This window comes from Rhinatrema bivittatum, chromosome 1, assembly GCF_901001135.1.
Source record: "Rhinatrema bivittatum chromosome 1, aRhiBiv1.1, whole genome shotgun sequence".
NCBI lineage: Eukaryota > Metazoa > Chordata > Amphibia > Gymnophiona > Rhinatrematidae > Rhinatrema > Rhinatrema bivittatum.
The window spans coordinates 2,019,907-2,046,892 of NC_042615.1; the positions used below are offsets into that span (position 1 = coordinate 2,019,907).

At 53.3% G+C, this 26,986-nt stretch overlaps 1 protein-coding gene across 1 annotated transcript in view; it reads left to right on the forward strand.

Annotated features, from left to right (window-relative positions):
- PDE5A (phosphodiesterase 5A) overlaps nucleotides 1-26,986 on the forward strand; it is a gene marked incomplete in the record, with an annotated part of 312,739 nt that overhangs the window by 118,346 nt on the left and 167,407 nt on the right. Inside the window, 1 exon segment of the mRNA XM_029586150.1 lies at nucleotides 26,554-26,625. Coding sequence (XP_029442010.1) covers nucleotides 26,554-26,625 — 72 coding nt within the window.

Sequence of the window (26,986 nt, forward strand, 5' to 3'; positions counted from 1 at the left end):
TCAGTAGTGCAGCCGCGCTAAACTTATCCGGCTAACTTTGGAGGTATGTTCAGTAGTGCAGCCGTGCTAAACTTATCCGGCTAACTTTGGAGGTATGTTCAGTAGTGCAGCCGCACTATTGAATATAGGAAACTATCTTAAAGTTAGCCAGCCAGCTTTATCCTGCTAACTTTGGGACAGCTCTTTGACCCGACCTGGCTTAGCCGGCTAAGTTGTCTGGATAACTCTGAATATCGGATTTAGCCGGATAATGTAACTCCTCCCCAAAATGACCCCAGAACGCCCTCAAATTATCTGGATAAATTTTAGTCGAATAATAAGATAGCCGGCTAAGTGCCCAAATATTCATTTAGCTGGATAACTTCTGAGTTATTGGTCTAAATGCTTCTGAATATGGAGCTGCTAAATTAAAAGGCTTAAAGTCACAGAAGTATTAGAAGAACTAAAGCTGTAAATGGACTGCAAAGAGTAAGAACTTGTAACTGCATATTTTCATCAAGTTCCCATCATTAATCAGTAAAGGTTAAGTTGGAAACCAAATCATCTTCCAGCGTGATCATTACTGCTGTTTAGCAGAGGCAGTCATGTTGAATTAACTAATGAACAGCGCTCAGGGTCGAGGAGATGAATTCTCCTGCCTTGACAGGGAGGCTTAACGTGAGGAGAGGAAGGTCACACACCGACACCCGTAAACTGAGGTCTGGACTATGGGGTCTTGTGAAGGGGCACCAGAGTGGGGGTTACATGGAGTTGAGCAGTGGTGTGGATGGGCAGACTGGGAGAATGAACAGGGGGCTGACATGGCCGTAGCCAGATCACCGTATCCTGAAGCTACATGGGGAGGCCCATGTGAGATAAGCTGCTGGTGTTGGAAACAGGATGCTGGGCTTGATGGACCCTCGGTCTGACCCAGTATGGGCAATTCTTATGCCCATCAGTTTCTTTTAGAATATAAATCCAGGTACTGAAATCTGTAAGCGCGTGAGTCTGTGACTAGTGGTCCATCCCTTAGGGTTCCTCCCTTAACCTTGAACTGAATATGAAGCTTCCCTGGGTGACTTGGCCTATGGGGACTCCTGAAGTACCCGGGATCCACAGTCTCTTGTGGCCATGGCAGAGGGACTAAATGAATTCTTTGCTTTGGTAGTCACTGAGGGAAATGTAAGAGATATAGCAGATAGAGCAGACTTAGTTTTTGGGTACTTGCCAGGTTCTTATGGCCTGGATTGGCCTCTTTTGGAAACAGGATGCTGGGCTTGATGGACCCTTGGTCTGACCCAGTATGGCATGTTCTTATGATATCCATGCCAGAAATGATATTCAAAGATGATGATTCAGAGGAACTGAAACAAATCTCACTGAACCTGGAAGATGTAATAGGGCAAATTGACAAACTAAAGAGTAGCAAATCACCTGGACCAGCTGGTATATATCCTAGAGTGCTGAAAGAACTGAAAAATGAAATTGCGGACCTGCTATTAGTAATTCAAATCATCTATACTACCTGAAGACTGGAAGGTTGCCCATGTAATGCCAGTTTTTAAAAAGGGCTCAAGGTTTGATCCAGGAAACTATAGACCAGTGAGTCTGATGTCTCTGCCAGACAAAGTGGTAGAAACTATCATATAGAACTAAATTACTGAACATATACATAGGCAACGTTTAATGGGACAAAGCTAACATGGATTTAGCTAAGGGAAGTCTTGCCTCACCAAGCTCTACATGTGGATAAAGGTGAGCCAGTTGATACTGTGCATCTGGATTACCAGAAAGCATTTGACCAAGTCCCTCATGAGAGACTTCTTAGGAAATTAAAAGTCATGGGATAGAGGGAAGCGTCCTATTGTGGATTGGGAACTGGTTAAAAGATAGAAACAGAGAGTAGGGCCTAATGGCAAATTTTCCCAAAGCAGAAAGGTGAATACTGGAGACCCTCAGGGATCTGTTCTGGGTCCGATGCTTTTTATTATATTTATAAATGACCTGGAAATGGACACAACAAGTGAGGCGATTAACTTTGCCAATGACACAAAATTATTCAAAGTTGCTAAATCGCAAGAGGATTGTGAGAAATTGCAAGAGGACCTTGCAAAACTGGGAGACTGGGCATGCAAATGGCAAATGAAATTTAATGTGGACAAGTGCAAAGTTAACACTTAGGAAGAGTAATCCAAATTATAGCTACACAATGCAAGGATCCACATTAGGAGTCACCACTCAGGAAAAGGATCGAGGTGCCATTGCTGATAATACATTTAAATCTTTTTCTCTGTGTGCAGCAGCAGCCAAGAAAGCAAATCAAATACTAGGGATTATTAGGAAAGGAATGGAGAATAAAACAGAGAATATCATAATGTCTCTGTATCACTCCATGGTGCATCCTCATCTTGTGTTCATATATCATACACAAACAGAATGCTGGGGATTATTAGGAAAGGAATGGACAATAAAACAGAGAATATCATAATGTCTCTGTATCACTCCATGGTGCATCCTCATCTTGTGTTCATATATCATACACAAACAGAATGCTGGGGATTATTAGGAAAGGACTGGAGAATAAAACAGAGAATATCATAATGTCTCTGTATCACTCCATGGTGCATCCTCATCTTGTGTTCATATATCATACACAAACAGAATGCTGGGGATTATTAGGAAAGGAATGGAGAATAAAACAGAGAATATCATAATGCCTCTGTATCACTCCATGGTGCATCCTCATCTTGTGTTCATATATCATACACAAACAGAATGCTGGGGATTATTAGGAAAGGAATGGAGAATAAAACAGAGAATATCATAATGTCTCTGTATCACTCCATGGTGCATCCTCATCTTGTGTTCATATATCATACACAAACAGAATGCTGGGGATTATTAGGAAAGGAATGGAGAATAAAACAGAGAATATCATAATGCCTCTGTATCACTCCATGGTGCATCCTCATCTTGTGTTCATATTTCATACACAAACAGAATGCTGGGGATTATTAGGAAAGGAATGGAGAATAAAACAGAGAATATCATAATGCCTCTGTATCACTCCATGGTGCATCCTCATCTTGTGTTCATATATCATACACAAACAGAATGCTGGGGATTATTAGGAAAGGAATGGAGAATAAAACAGAGAATATCATAATGTCTCTGTATCACTCCATGGTGCATCCTCATCTTGTGTTCATATATCATACACAAACAGAATGCTGGGGATTATTAGGAAAGGAATGGAGAATAAAACAGAGAATATCATAATGCCTCTGTATCACTCCATGGTGCATCCTCATCTTGTGTTCATATATCATACACAAACAGAATGCTGGGGATTATTAGGAAAGGACTGGAGAATAAAACAGAGAATATCATAATGCCTCTGTATCACTCCATGGTGCATCCTCATCTTGTGTTCATATATCATACACAAACAGAATGCTGGGGATTATTAGGAAAGGAATGGAGAATAAAACAGAGAATATCATAATGTCTCTGTATCACTCCATGGTGCATCCTCATCTTGTGTTCATATATCATACACAAACAGAATGCTGGGATTATTAGGAAAGGAATGGAGAATAAAACAGAGAATATCATAATGCCTCTGTATCACTCCATGGTGCATCCTCATCTTGTGTTCATATCTCATACACAAACAGAATGCTGGGGATTATTAGGAAAGGAATGGGGAATAAAACAGAGAATATCCTAATGCCTCTGTATCAGTCCATGGTGCATCCTCATCTTGTGTTCATATATAGAAACATAGACATAGAAACATAGAAATGACGGCAGAAGGAGACCAAATGGCCCATCTAGTCTGCCCCGCAAATTTTCTCTCTCATACTTATCTGTTTCTCTTAGCTCTTGGTTCTATTTCCCTTCCACCCCCACCTTTAATGTAGAGAGCAGTGATGGAGCTGCATCCAAGTGAAATATCTAGCTTGATTAGTTAGGGGTAGAAGCCGCCGCAATAAGCAATCTGCACCCATGTTTATTTGTTTTACCCAGACTGTTATACAGCCCCTATTGGTTGATTTTCTTCTCCCATGCCGTTGAAGCAGAGAGCTATGCTGGATATGCATCGAAAGTGAAGTATCAGGCACATTTGGTTTGGGGTAGTAACCGCCGTAACAAGCCAGCTACTCCCTGCTTTGCGAGTGCGAACCCTCTTTTCTGGATGTGTGAAGTATCAGTTTTTCTTCTCCCCTGCCGTTGAATCAGAGAACTATGCTGTATATGCATTGAAAGTGAAGTATCAGGCTTATTTGATTTGGGGTAGTAACCGCCGTAACAAGCCAGCTACTCCCCTCTTTGTGAGTGTGAATCCTTTTTTCCACATTTCCTCTTGCTGTTGAAGCTTAGAGCGATTTTGGAGTCACAGTAAGCCTGTGTATGTTTATTTAATAAGGGTATTGACTCCAGGCAGTAGCCGTCATTCTGGCGAGTCACCCACTCTTCATTGGCAGCCTCTTGACTTTATGGATCCACAGTGTTTATCCCATGCCCCTTTGAAGTCCTTCACAGTTCTGGTCTTCACCACATCCTCCGGAAGGGCATTCCAGGCATCCACCACCCTCTCCGTGAAGAAATACTTCCTGACATTGGTTCTGAATCTTCCTCCCTGGAGCTTCAAATCGTGACCCCTGGTTCTGCTGATTTTTTTCCTTCGGAAAAGGTTTGTCGTTGTCTTTTGATCATTAACACCTTTCAAGTATCTGAAAGTCTGTATCATATCACCTCTGCTCCTCCTTTCCTCCAGGGTGTACATATTTAGATTCTTCAATCTCTCCTCATACGTCATCCGATGAAGATCCTCCACCTTCCTGGTCGCCCTTCTCTGTACCGCCTCCATCTTGTCTTTGTCTTTTTGAAGGTACGGTCTCCAGAACTGAACACAGTACTCCAGGTGAGGCCTCACCAAGGACCTGTACAAGGGAATAATCACTTCCCTTTTCTTACTCGATATTCCTCTCTCTATGCAGCCCAGCATTCTTCTGGCTTTAGCTATCGCCTTGTCGCATTGTTTCGCCGACTTCAGATCATTAGACACCATCACCCCAAGGTCCCTCTCCTGCTCCGTGCACATCATATCATACACATCATATCATACACATCATATCATACACAAACAGAATGCTGGGGATTATTAGGAAAGGAATGGAGAATAAAACAGAGAATATCATAATGTCTCTGTATCCCTCCATGGTGCATCCTCATCTTGTGTTCATATATCATACACAAACAGAATGCTGGGGATTATTAGGAAAGAAATGGAGAATAAAACACAGAATATCATAATGTCTCTGTATCACTCCATGGTGCATCCTCATCTTGTGTTCATATATCATACACAAAAGGAATGCTGGTGATTATTAGGAAAGGAATGGAGAATAAAACAGAGAATATCATAATGCCTCTGTATCACTCCATGGTGCATCCTCATCTTGTGTTCATATATCATACACAAACAGAATGCTGGGGATTATTAGGAAAGGAATGGAGAATAAAACAGAGAATATCATAATGCCTCTGTATCACTCCATGGTGCATCCTCATCTTGTGTTCATATATCATACACAAAAGGAATGCTGGTGATTATTAGGAAAGGAATGGAGAATAAAACAGAGAATATCATAATGTCTCTGTATCACTCCATGGTGCATCCTCATCTTGTGTTCATATATCATACACAAACAGAATGCTGGGGATTATTAGGAAAGGAATGGAGAATAAAACAGAGAATATCATAATGTCTCTGTATCACTCCATGGTGCGACCTCATCTTGTGTTCATATATCATACACAAACAGAATGCTGGGGATTATTAGGAAAGGAATGGAGAATAAAACAGAGAATATCATAATGCCTCTGAATCACTCCATGGTGCATCCTCATCTTGTGTTCATATATCATACACAAACAGAATGCTGGGGATTATTAGGAAAGGGATGGAGTATAAAACAGAGAATATCATAATGTCTCTGTATCACTCCATGGTGCGACCTCATCTTGTGTTCATATATCATATACAAACAGAATGCTGGGGATTATTAGGTAAGGACTGGAGAATAAAACAGAGAATATCATAATGTCTCTGTATCACTCCATGGTGCATCCTCATCTTGTGTTCATATATCATACACAAACAGAATGCTGGGGATTATTAGGAAAGGAATGGAGAATAAAACAGAATATCATAATGTGTCTGTATCACTCCATCGTGTGACCTCATCTTGAGTATTGGGTGCAGTTTTGGTCACCACATCTCAGGAAAGATAGAGCAGAATTAGAAAAGATACAGAGAAGGGCGACGAAGATGATAAAGGGGATGGAACAATTGCCCTATGAAGAAAGGCTAAAGGGGTTAGGACTCTTCAGCTTGGAAAAGAGACGGCTGAGGGGAGATATAATAGAGGTCTATAAAGTAATCAGTGGAATGGAACAAGTAAACATTAATCAGTTGTTTACTCTTTCGAAAAGTACAAAGACCAGGGGACACACAATGAAGTTACTGAGTGATACATTTAAAACTAATAAGAGAAAATATATTTTTACTCAATACATAATTAAACTCTGGAATTAATTGCCAGAGGATGTGGTGAAAGCTATTCATGTAGCTGCATTTAAAAATGTTTGGACAAGTTCCTGGAGGAAAGGTCCCATTATCAAGATGGAGCTGCAGAAATCCCCTGCTTATCCCTGGGATAAGGAGCTTGGAATCTCTCTACCCCTTGGGATCCTGCCGGGTACCTGTGACCTGCCTTGGCAACTGTTGGAAACAGGACATTGAGCTTGATGGACCTTTCGTCTGATCCAGTAAGCAAGTCTTATGTTCTTAATCTTATTTAGGGGCTCAATTACAGTTTTTGCCTTGGGGGAATGTTTGGTGAGTGACAATGAAATAGTTCAGGATTCCCTCACCCTTACTGTCTCATGAGGCCCAGGTAGTCTGTGCAAGGACAGTTGAGTGTGTTTCCTGGAGGACAAGCAGGATGTTAGTCCTCACCATTGGGTGACATCATCAGATGGAGCCCAGTGCTGAAAACATGTCACATTTTCTAGAACTTTGACTAGGCACACTGAGCATGCCCAACATGCCCTATAGCACGCGTCCACGCGGAGCTGTAAGCCTCGTGGTGTGAGTGAGCTCACTTTGGCTGTTTCTTGGCCTTGGGAAACCTCCTCTTTTCTAACGTTTTTCACAGGTTTTTTCTCATTGTTCCATCACCAGGTCCCTCTTGGCACCTTCCCATAGTGTCTCCTAGTTAGGTGATTCGGGTAAGTTTCCTTTTATTGTTGATTCCCTGTGGCAGCGGTGCATTGGAGCCCACCAGCTATCACCACCCCGCTGCCATTGTTTTCAGTTCATGCCCCTTTTGTTTCGTCTGACATGACCATGTCTGGTTTTTGGTGATGCCACCAGTGCCCGAGGAACATGTCCATCACGGATCCGCATGAGAGATGTGTCGTCTGCCTGGGTTCATTGCATGACATACGGGGTTGCCGTTTATGTGCCCAGATGACCCCAAAGGGATGTCAGCATTAACTCGAAAGATGGATCAGCTCTTCAGGTCGAAGAAGTCCGAGCCATCGGCATCTAAGGACCAAGGAGCTGCACCGATGGACATTAAGCCATGAACATTGGTGGGACCATTGGTTCGATCGATGCCATCGGTGGATGGGGGCACCAGAGATTGACTCCCGCCAATCTCCTCCAGATCAAGGACGTCAAGTTCCTCATCATTGGTGCTGGGGGTTCCGACGGTCTCCACTGGTTCTGTTGCCAGTCACTGATCCACCCTGAGGGTCTAAAGAGGATCTGGCCATCCCTCCTTCGTCCCATTCAGTGTTGGCATTGGCAACCTTTGAAGAGGAGCTGGAGCACCAAGTTCAGCTGATGGTGTAATGGGCACTGCAGGGCTTTGGTACTGTGGACCCGGTGCCTCCCATCTTTGTAATGCTTCTGGAGAATCTCAGCGTGCTCATCAGTTCATTACTGACCCAGCTGGTGTTGATTCCCAGGACAGCTTTGGTGCCCAGCTGGGCACCGAGGCCTCCCCTTACCCATACAGTGATTATCTCCAGTTCCTCCAAGGAGAAAGCTCCACCGAGGCTGACAGAGATACCGAGGCCTGTTGCCCCCCCCGCCCCTTCCAATTTTACCAGTGCCTGCACCTCTGGAAGAAGGCTGAGCATCTAGAGACCCATCCCCTGTGGCTTACAGTGAGGATGAGGAGCCCTGTGACCCCTGGGGGGATGATGTTTCAAGACCTTCTCCAAAGGCTCCCAGAGTCTCCCTTCAGACACGTCTCCTCCAGAGGAGCAAAGGATGTCTCTGCCTGAGGAATTCAACTTCGCAGATTTTGTGAGGGGGATGGCGGAAGCTATCCCATTTCAGTTATTAATGGAGGAGGATGCCAGGCACAAAATGCTTGAGATCCTCCAGTTTGTGGAGCTTCCTAAGGAGATTGTGGTGGTCCCGGTACATGAGATCCTTAAGGTGCTGCTGCTGAGGGTATGGGAACACCCTCTCACAGTGTCTCCTGTTAATAAGAAGGCAGACGGGGGTCTACCTCATACAGAAGACTGCCGGATTCAATAAACATCAGCTGCCCCACCGTCGGTGGTGGTCAAATCTGCCCTCAAGATGGCCAAGCGCTCTCAGACTCATTCCTAGGCACTCCCCGGAGAAGGATCATAGCGCGATGGACGCTGTTGGGAGGAAGGAATTTCAAGGCACCATGCTCATTGCCCACATTGCTACCTACCAGCTCTACATGAGCCAGTACTCGCGGGACATCTGGAAGCAGGTGCAGGAGGTGGCCAAGCAGCTGCGTCAACAGCAGCAGAACACCCTCATGTCGCTGGTGCAAAAGGAGGGCAGAAAGCATGAGGTCCAATTCTTTAGTCACCCAATCAAAAAAATCAATCAGATTTATCTGACAGGACCTTCCTCTAGTGAATCCATGCTACCTCAGGTTGAGCAACCCATTGGATTGTAGATAATTCACTATTCTTTCCTTCAGCAGAGTCTCCATTACTTTTCCCACCACCGAGGTGAGGCTGACCGGCCTGTAGTTTCCAGCCTCCTCTCTGCTCCCGCTCTTGTGAGGCAGGACCACCACCGCTCTTCTCCAGTCACTCGGCACCACTCCCGTTTCTAGGGATCTATTGAACAGGTCACACAGCGGTCCCGCCAGCACATCTCTGAGCTCCCTCAGTATCCTTGGATGAACCTCATCAGGTCCCATGGCTTTGTCTACTTTCCAGGGATCTATTGAACAGGTCACACAGCGGAGCCACCAGCACATCTCTGAGCTCCCTCAGTATCCTTGGATGAACCTCATCAGGCCCCATGGCTTTGTCCACTTTCAGGTTCCCCAGCTCTTCCCATACATTCTCTTTGTAAACAGAGTTTCATGTACTCCACCCCCATCCACAGTCTTGTCAACGAGCAATGGTCCTTCTCCGGGGTCTTCTTTAGTGAACACAGAACTGAAGTATTTGTTTAATATTTCTGCCATTTCTTCGTCTCCCTCCACACATTGATTCTTGTCCCCTTTCAGTCTCACTATACCACTTCAGACCTTTCTCTGATGTATCTGAAAAATGTTTTTTCTCCTCTCTTTACCTCTTTGGCAATCCTTTCCTCCGCCTGACCTTTTCCTTTCCTGATTTCTTTCTTCCTCTCCCTCAGTTTCACCAGATATTCTTCCCTCTGTTCCACTTTTTGGGATCCTTTATGTTTCTTGAACGCTGCTCTTTTTGCTTTTATAACATCAGCCCCCTCCTTTGAGAACCAGATCAGTTTCTTACTTCTCTTACTTTTCTCGCATACAGATTTGTTGCTTTTGTAATTACTCCCTTTAGTTTGACCCACTGTTGGTCCACCTCTCCCATTTTCTACCAGTCTTCTAGTTCTGCCTCCAGGTATTTCCCCATTTCATCAAAGTCTGTTAGGTCTTTGTGATACTTCTCCGGATCCTATTTGCAATATGAATCGATACCGTTTGATGATCACTGGTGCTGAGGTGGGCACCCACCCGGACATTAGAGACATTGTCCCTGTTAGTGAGCACTAGGTTGAGTATAGCTCCCTCCTTCCCTCGTGGGTTTCATGAACATTTGTTTGAACACAGACCCTTGCAGGGCATCCACTGTCTCTCTACTTCTGGTAGATTGCGCAGAAGGGATTCTCCAGTCTACGCCCGGCAGATTAAAATCTCCAAAACGTCTCCCTTCTTTCCTAGCTCTTCCATTTTGAGTCGGAGGCCTGTAAACCACTCCAGTAAAAACGAACGGATGCCCCATCATCTTTTTTTAGGTCGGCCCATAGTGTTTCTTCTTTGCCCCATCTTCCTTGCAGCTCAGATGCTTGGATGTTGTTTCTGACATAAAGAGCCACACCTCCCTCTTTCCTATCCTCTCTGTCCTTCCTTAACAAGTTATATCCCGGTATTGCCGTATCCCAGTCATGAGATTCTGTGAACCAGGTCTCTGTGACAGCAACAATGTCCAAGTCCGCCTCCACCATTAGGGTTTGCAGATCTGGGATTTTACTGCCCAGACTACGGGCATTTGTGCTCAGAGCTTTGCAGCTTCTCTCCTTCAGGTTACTGCTCTTCTTGGACTTCTTTTGTGCCATATTCAGCTGACATTTGTTATCCCCTTCTCCCATTCCCTTTGTTTTTATATTTGGGGGGTGACAGTCCATTGTCCTAATTGTATCTGAAAAGCGTCTTTTCTTTGCACGTTTTCCATAGCCTGAATGTGGGAGACCATCACTTTGGAACAACTCTTAAGCAGCGCGGTAACATGGTAAAGACCATTTGGCAACTTCAGTGCTGGCCACCCAGGCAGGGATCTATCGCAGGTGTCGCTCCTCATGCAAGGCAGCTTTATCCGTCTTCCTCGCCATCCTCAGCAGATGAGCAGGAGAGAGGCGTGGGATGGCTCCTTCTGCACAGCAAGCATGCAGTATTCATAGCCCGAGGAACAGATTCTCAGTAATCTTCATCTTGTCGGTGTTTTTTCGCCACGTGAAGTCCTGGCTACTTACACAATGCAATCATTTTAGGATTTACTGACTTTCTTGGTTTGCTGCTTTCAGAATGAGCATGTAGGGAGGAGAAATAGCCTAGTGGTTAGAGCAATGGGCTATGAGCCAGGAGACCAGGCTACTGGCTCATAGCCCATGGGCAAGTCACTTTATCCTCCATTGCCTCAGGTACAAAACTTAGACTGTAAGCCCCCTGGGGATAGGGAAATACCTCCAGTACCTGAATGTAAACCGGTGTGATATCTCAGATCAAATGTCGGTGTATAAAAAATAATAAATGTAAATATCGGGATCATTTTTAACTGCTTCGCCTTTTTGCGGGTGGTCTGTGAAAAAAGACTGATGTTATACGGCCATGGCTTTTGCATTTTGAGGCGGGGTTTTCTGCTATGCAGGACATACATTTTTTATATTGCATTATTTGTGTTGTAATCTTGTGCGCGATCGTTCTCTGTATGTCGATTTTTGTGTGTAGTTGCTTGTATTTATGTGACTTTGCACGTGTAGGGAAGAGATAAATAAATAGAAGAGCGGGCAAGCTCCATGCTGGACCCGCTGGCCAGTCCATCCCTTAACCTTACACCCAAGCTCTGGGCTAATGGAACTCAGATTCTGGTGAGCTCCTAGCACGGGGGTCGCCGAGATGCTGGGGACTTTGATAAAACCCTGCAGGAGAAACGGAGCAGTGACCTCTCCAGTGCAAACAATGTCCGAGAGTCATCAGTGCATGGAAAGCAAGGCCAGGAAAGCAAAGCATAAGGTAAAGGCTGATCCCTTCTGATGGGACTGCTAAGTCCATGTCTTGATTTGCTTTGAGGAGCCACCGTGCCCTGTGTCAGCTAAGAACAAAGTGCTGGCTCTGTTTCAGCCTGAGCAAGGAGGTGTCAGCTCCTGGAAACTCCTCAAGCACCCGAGCTGGCCCACGTAAGGATTTCTTGCTGCTCTTTATTTCCAGCCATTGAAGTGGATTAACACGGCACAGGCACAGCTTCCTGCAAGATTCATCGGCGACCCCCCGAGCCCAGCAGCACTAGAGCAGGTTACAGAGCAGGGTACTAATTCTGCCCCCGGTGGCAGTGGCTTGTTTTACAGCCCCGGGGGAACAGGCTCGGCTCTGGTCGGTGGCAGGACCTGCTGCTGTTATTTGTGTCTGCAGCTGTGGGCTGGTGTCAGACGCGGCTGCTGAAAGGGGCGCTCACGTCCGTCACCGTGCAGGCTCGGTGAATCAGGGCCTTCCAGCAGTGCGTCAGGAGTACAGAAGGGCAGATGTGTTCCTCCTGGACTTTGCACTCCTCTTTCAGGCTGCAGTAACCTGGCAACCCGGGCTTACCTGACAGCAGAGCCACCTGTGAGTGCAGCCGCCGGCAGGCACGGAGCAGCTGCAGCTGTTGACTTTTAGAACCAGAAGCCGGATTTAAAGCTGCCACCTATCCTCCGGCTGAGGGCTGGGAGTACCTGCGGCCCCCAGGGCTGCCCCTGAATCTCCCATGCCAGCAGCTCGGCTCCTGCACAGCTCTCTGGAACGCTGCCCCCCCCCCCCCACCCTCCGGCTGAGGGCTGGGAGTACCTGCGGCCCCCAGGGCTGGGCTCCTGCACAGCTCTCTGGAACGCTGCCCCCCCCCCCCACCCTCCGGCTGAGGGCTTGGAGTACCTGCGGCCCCCAGGGCTGGGCTCCTGCACAGCTCTCTGGAACGCTGCCCCCCCCCCACCCTCCGGCTGAGGGCTGGGAGTACCTGCGGCCCCCAGGGCTGGGCTCCTGCACAGCTCTCTGGAACGCTGCCCCCCGCGCCCACCCTCCAGCTGAGGGCTGGGAGTACCTGCGGCCCCCAGGGCTGGGCTCCTGCACAGCTCTCTGGAACGCTGCCCCCCCACCCTCCGGCTGACGGCTGGGAGTACCTGCGGCCCCCAGGGCTGGGCTCCTGCACAGCTCTCTGGAACGCTGCCCCCCCCCCCCACCCTCCGGCTGAGGGCTGGGAGTACCTGCGGCCCCCAGGGCTGGGCTCCTGCACAGCTCTCTGGAACGCTGCCCCCCCCCCCACCCTCTGGCTGAGGGCTGGGAGTACCTGCGGCCCCCAGGGCTGGGCTCCTGCACAGCTCTCTGGAACGCTGCCCCCCCCCCCCCACCCTCTGGCTGAGGGCTGGGAGTACCTGCGGCCCCCAGGGCTGGGCTCCTGCACAGCTCTCTGGAACGCTCTCCACCCTCCGGCTGAGGGCTGGGAGTACCTGCGGCCCCCAGGGCTGGGCTCCTGCACAGCTCTCTGGAACGCGGCCCAGACGGCTCCCGCTGCTCCTGTTGACATTTTTATCTCTGACGCTGGCCAGGCCACAGATGTGGGATTTAGGCGTGGGACAGCTGTGTTAGTCCGTTGGCCGCCTCCTCTCTCCTCCTCATTCCTGTGCCCTGGCCATGGAAGAGAGTCCAGGGGGCCGGTACTGAATGCGCTATGTAAGCAGCGGGCAGCGCAGACCTCCTGCCACCAATCCTGCCTTTCCTGCTCTGTAATTTCTTTTCCCGCTGTATTTTTTAAAACTGTGCAAACTTTTCCACGGAAAAGTGAAGCCTCACCAGTGAGACTCCTCTCTGTACCTCCCACACCTGGGCAGGGACATCTCCACACCGTCCTTCATCCCTGCTGACAGAAAGTGAGCACCTGTCCTCTGTTCTCTCTGCACCTCCCACACCTGGGCAGGTGCATCTCCACACCGTCCATCATCCCTGCTGACAGAAAGTGAGCACCCGACCTCTGTTCTCTCTGTACCTCCCACACCTGGGCAGGCCACATCTCCACACCGTCCATCATCCCTGCTGACAGAAAGTGAGCACCCGACCTCTGTTCTCTCTGCTCCCCCCACACCTGGGCAGGCCACATCTCCACACCGTCCATCATCCCTGCTGACAGAAAGTGAGCACCTGTCCTCTGTTCTCTCTGCTCCCCCCACACCTGGGCAGGGACATCTCCACACCGTCCATCATCACTGCTGACAGAAAGTGAGCACCTGTCCTCTGTTCTCTCTGCCCCCCTCCCACACCTGGGCAGGCCACATCTCCACACCGTCCATCATCACTGCTGACAGAAAGTGAGCACCCGGCCTCTGTTCTCTCTGCACCCCCCACACCTGGGCAGGCCACATCTCCACACCGTCCATCATCACTGCTGACAGAAAGTGAGCACCTGTCCTCTGTTCTCTCTGCACCCCCCACACCTGGGCAGGGACATCTCCACACCGTCCATCATCACTGCTGACAGAAAGTGAGCACCCGGCCTCTGTTCTCTCTGCACCCCCCACACCTGGGCAGGTGCATCTCCACACCGTCCATCATCACTGCTGACCGAAAGTGAGCACCCGACCTCTGTTCTCTCTGCACCCCCCACACCTGGGCAGGCCACATCTCCACACCGTCCATCATCCCTGCTGACAGAAAGTGAGCACCCGTCCTCTGTTCTCTCTGCACCCCCCACACCTGGGCAGGCCACATCTCCACACCGTCCATCATCACTGCTGACAGAAAGTGAGCACCCGTCCTCTGTTCTCTCTGCACCCCCCACACCTGGGCAGGTGCATCTCCACACCGTCCATCATCACTGCTGACAGAAAGTGAGCACCTGTCCTCTGTTCTCTCTGCACCCCCCACACCTGGGCAGGGACATCTCCACACCGTCCATCATCACTGCTGACAGAAAGTGAGCACCCGGCCTCTGTTCTCTCTGCACCCCCCACACCTGGGCAGGGACATCTCCACACCGTCCATCATCACTGCTGACAGAAAGTGAGCACCTGTCCTCTGTTCTCTCTGCACCCCCCACACCTGGGCAGGCCACATCTCCACCCCGTCCATCATCACTGCTGACAGAAAGTGAGCACCCGACCTCTGTTCTCTCTGCTCCCCCCACACCTGGGCAGGTGCATCTCCACACCGTCCATCATCACTGCTGACAGAAAGTGAGCACCCGACCTCTGTTCTCTCTGCACCCCCCACACCTGGGCAGGGACATCTCCACACCGTCCATCATCACTGCTGACAGAAAGTGAGCACCCGGCCTCTGTTCTCTCTGCTCCCCCCACACCTGGGCAGGTGCATCTCCACACCGTCCATCATCACTGCTGACAGAAAGTGAGCACCTGTCCTCTGTTCTCTCTGCTCCCCCCACACCTGGGCAGGCCACATCTCCACACCGTCCATCATCACTGCTGACAGAAAGTGAGCACCTGTCCTCTGTTCTCTCTGCACCCCCCACACCTGGGCAGGCCACATCTCCACACCGTCCATCATCACTGCTGACAGAAAGTGAGCACCCGGCCTCTGTTCTCTCTGCTCCCCCCACACCTGGGCAGGCCACATCTCCACACCGTCCATCATCACTGCTGACAGAAAGTGAGCACCTGTCCTCTGTTCTCTCTGCTCCCCCCACACCTGGGCAGGCCACATCTCCACACCGTCCATCATCACTGCTGACAGAAAGTGAGCACCTGTCCTCTGTTCTCTCTGCACCCCCCACACCTGGGCAGGCCACATCTCCACACCGTCCATCATCACTGCTGACAGAAAGTGAGCACCCGGCCTCTGTTCTCTCTGCTCCCCCCACACCTGGGCAGGCCACATCTCCACACCGTCCATCATCACTGCTGACAGAAAGTGAGCACCCGGCCTCTGTTCTCTCTGCACCTCCCCACACCTGGGCAGGCCACATCTCCACACCGTCCATCATCACTGCTGACAGAAAGTGACCACCCGTCCTCTGTTCTCTCTGCTCCCCCCACACCTGGGCAGGCCACATCTCCACACCGTCCATCATCACTGCTGACAGAAAGTGAGCACCCGGCCTCTGTTCTCTCTGCACCTCCCCACACCTGGGCAGGCCACATCTCCACACCGTCCATCATCCCTGCTGACAGAAAGTGAGCACCTGTCCTCTGTTCTCTCTGCACCCCCCCACACCTGGGCAGGCCACATCTCCACACCGTCCATCATCACTGCTGACAGAAAGTGAGCACCCGGCCTCTGTTCTCTCTGCTCCCCCCACACCTGGGCAGGCCACATCTCCACACCGTCCATCATCACTGCTGACAGAAAGTGAGCACCCGGCCTCTGTTCTCTCTGCACCTCCCCACACCTGGGCAGGCCACATCTCCACACCGTCCATCATCACTGCTGACAGAAAGTGAGCACCTGTCCTCTGTTCTCTCTGCACCCCCCACACCTGGGCAGGGACATCTCCACACCGTCCATCATCCCTGCTGACAGAAAGTGAGCACCTGTCCTCTGTTCTCTCTGCACCCCCCACACCTGGGCAGGCCACATCTCCACACCGTCCATCATCCCTGCTGACAGAAAGTGAGCACCTGTCCTCTGTTCTCTCTGCACCCCCCACACCTGGGCAGGTGCATCTCCACACCGTCCATCATCCCTGCTGACAGAAAGTGAGCACCTGTCCTCTGTTCTCTCTGCTCCCCCCACACCTGGGCAGGCCACATCTCCACACCGTCCATCATCACTGCTGACAGAAAGTGAGCACCCGGCCTCTGTTCTCTCTGCTCCCCCCACACCTGGGCAGGCCACATCTCCACACCGTCCATCATCCCTGCTGACAGAAAGTGAGCACCCGGCCTCTGTTCTCTCTGCACCCCCCACACCTGGGCAGGCGCATCTCCACACCGTCCATCATCACTGCTGACAGAAAGTGAGCACCCAACCTCTGTTCTCTCTGCATCCCCCACCCCTGGGCAGGTGCATCTCCACCCCGTCCATCATCCCTGCTGACAGAAAGTGAGCACCTGTCCTCTGTTCTCTCTGCACCCCCACACCTGGGCAGGCCACATCTCCACACCGTCCATCATCACTGCTGACAGAAAGTGAGCACCCGGCCTCTGTTCTCTCTGCACCCCCCACACCTGGGCAGGGACATCTCCACACCGTCCATCATCACTGCTGACAGAAAGTGAGCACCCGACCTCTGTTCTCTCTGCACCCCCCACACCTGGGCAGGGACATCTCCACACCGTCCATCATCACTGCTGACAGAAAGTGAGCACCTGTCCTCTGTTCTCTCTGCTCCCCCCACACCTGGGCAGGCCACATCTCCACACCGTCCATCATCCCTGCTGACAGAAAGTGAGCACCCGACCTCTGTTCTCTCTGCTCCCCCCACACCTGGGCAGGCCACATCTCCACACCGTCCATCATCCCTGCTGACAGAAAGTGAGCACCCGGCCTCTGTTCTCTCTGCTCCCCCCACACCTGGGCAGGGACATCTCCACACCGTCCATCATCACTGCTGACAGAAAGTGAGCACCTGTCCTCTGTTCTCTCTGCTCCCCCCACACCTGGGCAGGCCACATCTCCACACCGTCCATCATCCCTGCTGACAGAAAGTGAGCACCCGTCCTCTGTTCTCTCTGCTCCCCCCACACCTGGGCAGGCCACATCTCCACACCGTCCATCATCCCTGCTGACAGAAAGTGAGCACCTGTCCTCTGTTCTCTCTGCTCCCCCCACACCTGGGCAGGTGCATCTCCACACCGTCCATCATCACTGCTGACAGAAAGTGAGCACCTGTCCTCTGTTCTCTCTGCACCCCCCACACCTGGGCAGGCCACATCTCCACACCGTCCATCATCACTGCTGACAGAAAGTGAGCACCTGTCCTCTGTTCTCTCTGCACCTCCCACACCTGGGCAGGCCACATCTCCACACCGTCCATCATCACTGCTGACAGAAAGTGAGCACCCGACCTCTGTTCTCTCAGCACCTCCCACACCTGGGCAGGCCACATCTCCACACCGTCCATCATCACTGCTGACAGAAAGTGAGCACCCGTCCTCTGTTCTCTCTGTACCTCCCACACCTGGGCAGGCCACATCTCCACACCGTCCATCATCACTGCTGACAGAAAGTGAGCACCTGTCCTCTGTTCTCTCTGCACCTCCCACACCTGGGCAGGCCACATCTCCACACCGTCCATCATCACTGCTGACAGAAAGTGAGCACCTGTCCTCTGTTCTCTCTGCTCCCCCCACACCTGGGCAGGCCACATCTCCACACCGTCCATCATCCCTGCTGACAGAAAGTGAGCACCCGTCCTCTGTTCTCTCTGCACCCCCCACACCTGGGCAGGCCACATCTCCACACCGTCCATCATCACTGCTGACAGAAAGTGAGCACCTGTCCTCTGTTCTCTCTGCACCCCCCACACCTGGGCAGGCGCATCTCCACACCGTCCATCATCCCTGCTGACAGAAAGTGAGCACCCGACCTCTGTTCTCTCTGCACCCCCCACACCTGGGCAGGTGCATCTCCACACCGTCCATCATCACTGCTGACAGAAAGTGAGCACCCGGCCTCTGTTCTCTCTGCTCCCCCCACACCTGGGCAGGTGCATCTCCACACCGTCCATCATCACTGCTGACAGAAAGTGAGCACCCGACCTCTGTTCTCTCTGCCCCCCCACACCTGGGCAGGGACATCTCCACACCGTCCATCATCACTGCTGACAGAAAGTGAGCACCTGTCCTCTGTTCTCTCTGCTCCCCCCACACCTGGGCAGGTGCATCTCCACACCGTCCATCATCACTGCTGACAGAAAGTGAGCACCCGACCTCTGTTCTCTCTGCACCCCCCACACCTGGGCAGGTGCATCTCCACACCGTCCATCATCACTGCTGACAGAAAGTGAGCACCTGTCCTCTGTTCTCTCTGCACCCCCCCACACCTGGGCAGGCCACATCTCCACACCGTCCATCATCCCTGCTGACAGAAAGTGAGCACCCGGCCTCTGTTCTCTCTGCTCCCCCCACACCTGGGCAGGTGCATCTCCACACCGTCCATCATCACTGCTGACAGAAAGTGAGCACCTGTCCTCTGTTCTCTCTGCACCCCCCCCACACCTGGGCAGGCCACATCTCCACACCGTCCATCATCACTGCTGACAGAAAGTGAGCACCCGGCCTCTGTTCTCTCTGCTCCCCCCACACCTGGGCAGGTGCATCTCCACACCGTCCATCATCACTGCTGACAGAAAGTGAGCACCTGTCCTCTGTTCTCTCTGCACCCCCCACACCTGGGCAGGCGCATCTCCACACCGTCCATCATCACTGCTGACAGAAAGTGAGCACCTGTCCTCTGTTCTCTCTGCACCTCCCACACCTGGGCAGGCCACATCTCCACACCGTCCATCATCACTGCTGACAGAAAGTGAGCACCCGACCTCTGTTCTCTCTGCACCTCCCACACCTGGGCAGGCCACATCTCCACACCGTCCATCATCCCTGCTGACAGAAAGTGAGCACCCGACCTCTGTTCTCTCTGTACCTCCCACACCTGGGCAGGCCACATCTCCACACCGTCCATCATCACTGCTGACAGAAAGTGAGCACCCGACCTCTGTTCTCTCTGTACCTCCCACACCTGGGCAGGTGCATCTCCACACCGTCCATCATCACTGCTGACAGAAAGTGAGCACCTGTCCTCTGTTCTCTCTGCACCCCCCACACCTGGGCAGGGACATCTCCACACCGTCCATCATCACTGCTGACAGAAAGTGAGCACCTGTCCTCTGTTCTCTCTGCACCCCCCACACCTGGGCAGGGACATCTCCACACCGTCCATCATCCCTGCTGACAGAAAGTGAGCACCCGACCTCTGTTCTCTCTGTACCTCCCACACCTGGGCAGGTGCATCTCCACACCGTCCATCATCCCTGCTGACAGAAAGTGAGCACCTGTCCTCTGTTCTCTCTGCACCCCCCACACCTGGGCAGGGACATCTCCACACCGTCCATCATCACTGCTGACAGAAAGTGAGCACCTGTCCTCTGTTCTCTCTGCACCCCCCACACCTGGGCAGGGACATCTCCACACCGTCCATCATCCCTGCTGACAGAAAGTGAGCACCTGTCCTCTGTTCTCTCTGCTCCCCCCACACCTGGGCAGGGACATCTCCACACCGTCCATCATCCCTGCTGACAGAAAGTGAGCACCTGTCCTCTGTTCTCTCTGCACCCCCCACACCTGGGCAGGGACATCTCCACACCGTCCATCATCACTGCTGACAGAAAGTGAGCACCCGACCTCTGTTCTCTCTGCACCCCCCACACCGGGGCAGGGACATCTCCACACCGTCCATCATCACTGCTGACAGAAAGTGAGCACCCGGCCTCTGTTCTCTCTGCACCCCCCACACCTGGGCAGGGACATCTCCACACCGTCCATCATCCCTGCTGACAGAAAGTGAGCACCCGACCTCTGTTCTCTCTGCTCCCCCCCACACCTGGGCAGGCCACATCTCCACACCGTCCATCATCCCTGCTGACAGAAAGTGAGCACCCGGCCTCTGTTCTCTCTGCACCCCCCACACCTGGGCAGGCCACATCTCCACACCGTCCATCATCCCTGCTGACAGAAAGTGAGCACCTGTCCTCTGTTCTCTCTGCACCCCCCACACCTGGGCAGGGACATCTCCACACCGTCCATCATCACTGCTGACAGAAAGTGAGCACCCGGCCTCTGTTCTCTCTGCTCCCCCCACACCTGGGCAGGGACATCTCCACACCGTCCATCATCACTGCTGACAGAAAGTGAGCACCTGTCCTCTGTTCTCTCTGCACCCCCCACACCTGGGCAGGTGCATCTCCACACCGTCCATCATCACTGCTGACCGAAAGTGAGCACCCGTCCTCTGTTCTCTCTGCACCCCCCACACCTGGGCAGGCCACATCTCCACCCCGTCCATCATCCCTGCTGACAGAAAGTGAGCACCTGTCCTCTGTTCTCTCTGCACCCCCCACACCTGGGCAGGTGCATCTCCACACCGTCCATCATCACTGCTGACCGAAAGTGAGCACCCCTCCTCTGTTCTCTCTGCACCCCCCCCACCTGGGCAGGCCACATCTCCACCCCGTCCATCATCCCTGCTGACAGAAAGTGAGCACCCGACCTCTGTTCTCTCTGCTCCCCCCCACACCTGGGCAGGCCACATCTCCACACCGTCCATCATCACTGCTGACAGAAAGTGAGCACCCGGCCTCTGTTCTCTCTGCACCCCCCACACCTGGGCAGGGACATCTCCACACCGTCCATCATCACTGCTGACAGAAAGTGAGCACCCGTCCTCTGTTCTCTCTGCACCCCCCCACACCTGGGCAGGGACATCTCCACACCGTCCATCATCACTGCTGACAGAAAGTGAGCACCCGTCCTCTGTTCTCTCTGCACCCCCCACACCTGGGCAGGCCACATCTCCACCCCGTCCATCATCCCTGCTGACAGAAAGTGAGCACCTGTCCTCTGTTCTCTCTGCTCCCCCCACACCTGGGCAGGGACATCTCCACACCGTCCATCATCACTGCTGACAGAAAGTGAGCACCTGTCCTCTGTTCTCTCTGCACCCCCCACACCTGGGCAGGGGCATCTCCACACCGTCCATCATCACTGCTGACAGAAAGTGAGCACCCGGCCTCTGTTCTCTCTGCACCCCCCACACCTGGGCAGGCCACATCTCCACACCGTCCATCATCCCTGCTGACAGAAAGTGAGCACCCGTCCTCTGTTCTCTCTGCACCCCCCACACCTGGGCAGGCCACATCTCCACACCGTCCATCATCACTGCTGACAGAAAGTGAGCACCCGTCCTCTGTTCTCTCTGCACCCCCCACACCTGGGCAGGCCACATCTCCACACCGTCCATCATCCCTGCTGACAGAAAGTGAGCACCCGACCTCTGTTCTCTCTGCACCCCCCACACCTGGGCAGGTGCATCTCCACACCGTCCATCATCACTGCTGACAGAAAGTGAGCACCCGACCTCTGTTCTCTCTGCACCCCCCACGCCTGGGCAGGCCACATCTCCACCCCGTCCATCATCCCTGCTGACAGAAAGTGAGCACCCGGCCTCTGTTCTCTCTGCTCCCCCCACACCTGGGCAGGCCACATCTCCACCCCGTCCATCATCCCTGCTGACAGAAAGTGAGCACCCGGCCTCTGTTCTCTCTGCTCCCCCCACACCTGGGCAGGCCACATCTCCACACCGTCCATCATCCCTGCTGACAGAAAGTGAGCACCCGGCCTCTGTTCTCTCTGCACCCCCCACACCTGGGCAGGCCACATCTCCACACCGTCCATCATCACTGCTGACAGAAAGTGAGCACCCGTCCTCTGTTCTCTCTGCACCCCCCACACCTGGGCAGGGACATCTCCACACCGTCCATCATCACTGCTGACAGAAAGTGAGCACCTGTCCTCTGTTCTCTCTGTACCTCCCACACCTGGGCAGGTCACATCTCCACACCGTCCATCATCCCTGCTGACAGAAAGTGAGCACCCGGCCTCTGTTCTCTCTGCTCCCCCCACACCTGGGCAGGTCACATCTCCACACCGTCCATCATCACTGCTGACAGAAAGTGAGCACTCGGCCTCTGTTCTCTCTGCACCCCCCACACCTGGGCAGGCCACATCTCCACACCGTCCATCATCACTGCTGACAGAAAGTGAGCACCCGGCCTCTGTTCTCTCTGCACCCCCCACACCTGGGCAGGCCACATCTCCACACCGTCCATCATCCCTGCTGACAGAAAGTGAGCACCTGTCCTCTGTTCTCTCTGCACCCCCCACACCTGGGCAGGTGCATCTCCACACCGTCCATCATCCCTGCTGACAGAAAGTGAGCACCCGGCCTCTGTTCTCTCTGCTCCCCCCACACCTGGGCAGGCCACATCTCCACACCGTCCATCATCCCTGCTGACAGAAAGTGAGCACCTGTCCTCTGTTCTCTCTGCACCCCCCACACCTGGGCAGGTGCATCTCCACACCGTCCATCATCCCTGCTGACAGAAAGTGAGCACCTGTCCTCTGTTCTCTCTGCACCCCCCACACCTGGGCAGGCCACATCTCCACACCGTCCATCATCACTGCTGACAGAAAGTGAGCACCCGACCTCTGTTCTCTCTGCACCCCCCACACCTGGGCAGGTGCATCTCCACACCGTCCATCATCCCTGCTGACAGAAAGTGAGCACCTGTCCTCTGTTCTCTCTGCACCCCCCACACCTGGGCAGGCCACATCTCCACACCGTCCATCATCACTGCTGACAGAAAGTGAGCACCCGTCCTCTGTTCTCTCTGCTCCCCCCACACCTGGGCAGGCCACATCTCCACCCCGTCCATCATCCCTGCTGACAGAAAGTGAGCACCCGGCCTCTGTTCTCTCTGCACCCCCCACACCTGGGCAGGGACATCTCCACACCGTCCATCATCCCTGCTGACAGAAAGTGAGCACCCGACCTCTGTTCTCTCTGCACCCCCCACACCTGGGCAGGTGCATCTCCACACCGTCCATCATCACTGCTGACAGAAAGTGAGCACCTGTCCTCTGTTCTCTCTGCACCCCCCACACCTGGGCAGGGACATCTCCACACCGTCCATCATCACTGCTGACAGAAAGTGAGCACCCGGCCTCTGTTCTCTCTGCACCCCCCACACCTGGGCAGGCCACATCTCCACACCGTCCATCATCACTGCTGACAGAAAGTGAGCACCCGGCCTCTGTTCTCTCTGCTCCCCCCACACCTGGGCAGGGACATCTCCACACCGTCCATCATCACTGCTGACAGAAAGTGAGCACCTGACCTCTGTTCTCTCTGCACCCCCCACACCTGGGCAGGGACATCTCCACATCGTCCATCATCACTGCTGACAGAAAGTGAGCACCCGGCCTCTGTTCTCTCTGCTCCCCCCACACCTGGGCAGGGACATCTCCACACCGTCCATCATCACTGCTGACAGAAAGTGAGCACCTGACCTCTGTTCTCTCTGCACCCCCCACACCTGGGCAGGCCACATCTCCACACCGTCCATCATCACTGCTGACAGAAAGTGAGCACCCGGCCTCTGTTCTCTCTGCACCCCCCACACCTGGGCAGGGACATCTCCACACCGTCCATCATCACTGCTGACAGAAAGTGAGCACCTGTCCTCTGTTCTCTCTGCTCCCCCCACACCTGGGCAGGTGCATCTCCACACCGTCCATCATCACTGCTGACAGAAAGTGAGCACCCGTCCTCTGTTCTCTCTGCACCCCCCACACCTGGGCAGGTGCATCTCCACACCGTCCATCATCACTGCTGACAGAAAGTGAGCACCCGTCCTCTGTTCTCTCTGCACCCCCCACACCTGGGCAGGCCACATCTCCACACCGTCCATCATCCCTGCTGACAGAAAGTGAGCACCCGTCCTCTGTTCTCTCTGCACCCCCCACACCTGGGCAGGTGCATCTCCACACCGTCCATCATCACTGCTGACAGAAAGTGAGCACCCGTCCTCTGTTCTCTCTGCTCCCCCCACACCTGGGCAGGTGCATCTCCACACCGTCCATCATCACTGCTGACAGAAAGTGAGCACCTGTCCTCTGTTCTCTCTGCTCCCCCCCACACCTGGGCAGGGACATCTCCACACCGTCCATCATCACTGCTGACAGAAAGTGAGCACCTGTCCTCTGTTCTCTCTGCTCCCCCCACACCTGGGCAGGCGCATCTCCACACCGTCCATCATCACTGCTGACAGAAAGTGAGCACCCGACCTCTGTTCTCTCTGCACTCCCCACACCTGGGCAGGCCACATCTCCACACCGTCCATCATCACTGCTGACAGAAAGTGAGCACCCGTCCTCTGTTCTCTCTGCACCTCCCACACCTGGGCAGGCCACATCTCCACACCGTCCATCATCACTGCTGACAGAAAGTGAGCACCTGTCCTCTGTTCTCTCTGCTCCCCCCACACCTGGGCAGGCCACATCTCCACACCGTCCATCATCACTGCTGACAGAAAGTGAGCACCCGTCCTCTGTTCTCTCTGCACCTCCCACACCTGGGCAGGCCACATCTCCACACCGTCCATCATCACTGCTGACAGAAAGTGAGCACCCGACCTCTGTTCTCTCTGCACTCCCCACACCTGGGCAGGTGCATCTCCACACCGTCCATCATCACTGCTGACAGAAAGTGAGCACCTGTCCTCTGTTCTCTCTGCTCCCCCCACACCTGGGCAGGCCACATCTCCACACCGTCCATCATCCCTGCTGACAGAAAGTGAGCACCTGTCCTCTGTTCTCTCTGCCCCCCCCCACACCTGGGCAGGCCACATCTCCACACCGTCCATCATCACTGCTGACAGAAAGTGAGCACCCGGCCTCTGTTCTCTCTGCACCCCCCACACCTGGGCAGGGACATCTCCACACCGTCCATCATCACTGCTGACAGAAAGTGAGCACCCGACCTCTGTTCTCTCTGCTCCCCCCACACCTGGGCAGGTGCATCTCCACACCGTCCATCATCACTGCTGACAGAAAGTGAGCACCCGGCCTCTGTTCTCTCTGCTCCCCTCCCACACCTGGGCAGGTGCATCTCCACACCGTCCATCATCCCTGCTGACAGAAAGTGAGCACCCGACCTCTGTTCTCTCTGCACCCCCCACACCTGGGCAGGTGCATCTCCACACCGTCCATCATCACTGCTGACAGAAAGTGAGCACCCGGCCTCTGTTCTCTCTGCTCCCCTCCCACACCTGGGCAGGTGCATCTCCACACCGTCCATCATCACTGCTGACAGAAAGTGAGCACCTGTCCTCTGTTCTCTCTGCTCCCCTCCCACACCTGGGCAGGCCACATCTCCACACCGTCCATCATCCCTGCTGACAGAAAGTGAGCACCCGGCCTCTGTTCTCTCTGCTCCCCTCCCACACCTGGGCAGGTGCATCTCCACACCGTCCATCATCACTGCTGACAGAAAGTGAGCACCTGTCCTCTGTTCTCTCTGCACCCCCCCACACCTGGGCAGGGACATCTCCACACCGTCCATCATCACTGCTGACAGAAAGTGAGCACCTGTCCTCTGTTCTCTCTGCACCCCCCACACCTGGGCAGGGACATCTCCACACCGTCCATCATCACTGCTGACAGAAAGTGAGCACCCGGCCTCTGTTCTCTCTGCTCCCCTCCCACACCTGGGCAGGTGCATCTCCACACCGTCCATCATCACTGCTGACAGAAAGTGAGCACCTGTCCTCTGTTCTCTCTGCTCCCCTCCCACACCTGGGCAGGTGCATCTCCACACCGTCCATCATCACTGCTGACAGAAAGTGAGCACCTGTCCTCTGTTCTCTCTGCTCCCCTCCCACACCTGGGCAGGCCACATCTCCACACCGTCCATCATCACTGCTGACAGAAAGTGAGCACCTGTCCTCTGTTCTCTCTGCCCCCCTCCCACACCCACCACAGAGACAGAGGCAGAACTCATCCATTTCAAAAGTCCAAGAATTAATTTTGCCACAACCCCCACCCTTAAAAGCAGCTTTTTCTTATAGGCTGCCTCCGTTTGCAGCTGCTTATGAACGGATGGGGGGGAGGCTGCACTGGGAGAGGGTTTGGGGTCTTCCTGTGGTTCGGCTGCTGGTGCTGACCTCTCTGTCGCTCTCCTCTCTCTCTCTCTCTCTCCTGTCTCCATGCTGCAGGTGGTGGGGGTGGCTCAGGCCATCAATAAGAAGGCAGAAGGCGGCGGGACTTTCACGGAGCAGGATGAGAAGGTACGGTACCGGCCCGGATCCCTGGCAGCGGGGAGAGGACATGAACTGGGCCCAGGGAGGGGCCGTCAGAAGGGAGAATAGGAACCAGCGTTGTAAGAGTGCAGGGAGCAAGGGGGGTGGGGGGTGGGGGTTTGAATGCATTTGTGGAGAAAGTTCAAAGATTGCTGGGGAGTGAATAAAACAAATGGTTTCCAACATAAAAGCATGGAAAGGGGTAGGCGCTGTCCCAGAGATAGGACCCCCTCCAGCCCCCTGCCCTCCTGCCCCTGCTTCCTGTCTGCCGTTGCCCGTTTCATTCAGCGGGGCTCTGGCTCACAAGGTGCCCTGGGAGAGGCAGCACTCAGGAAACCAAGATGGATGT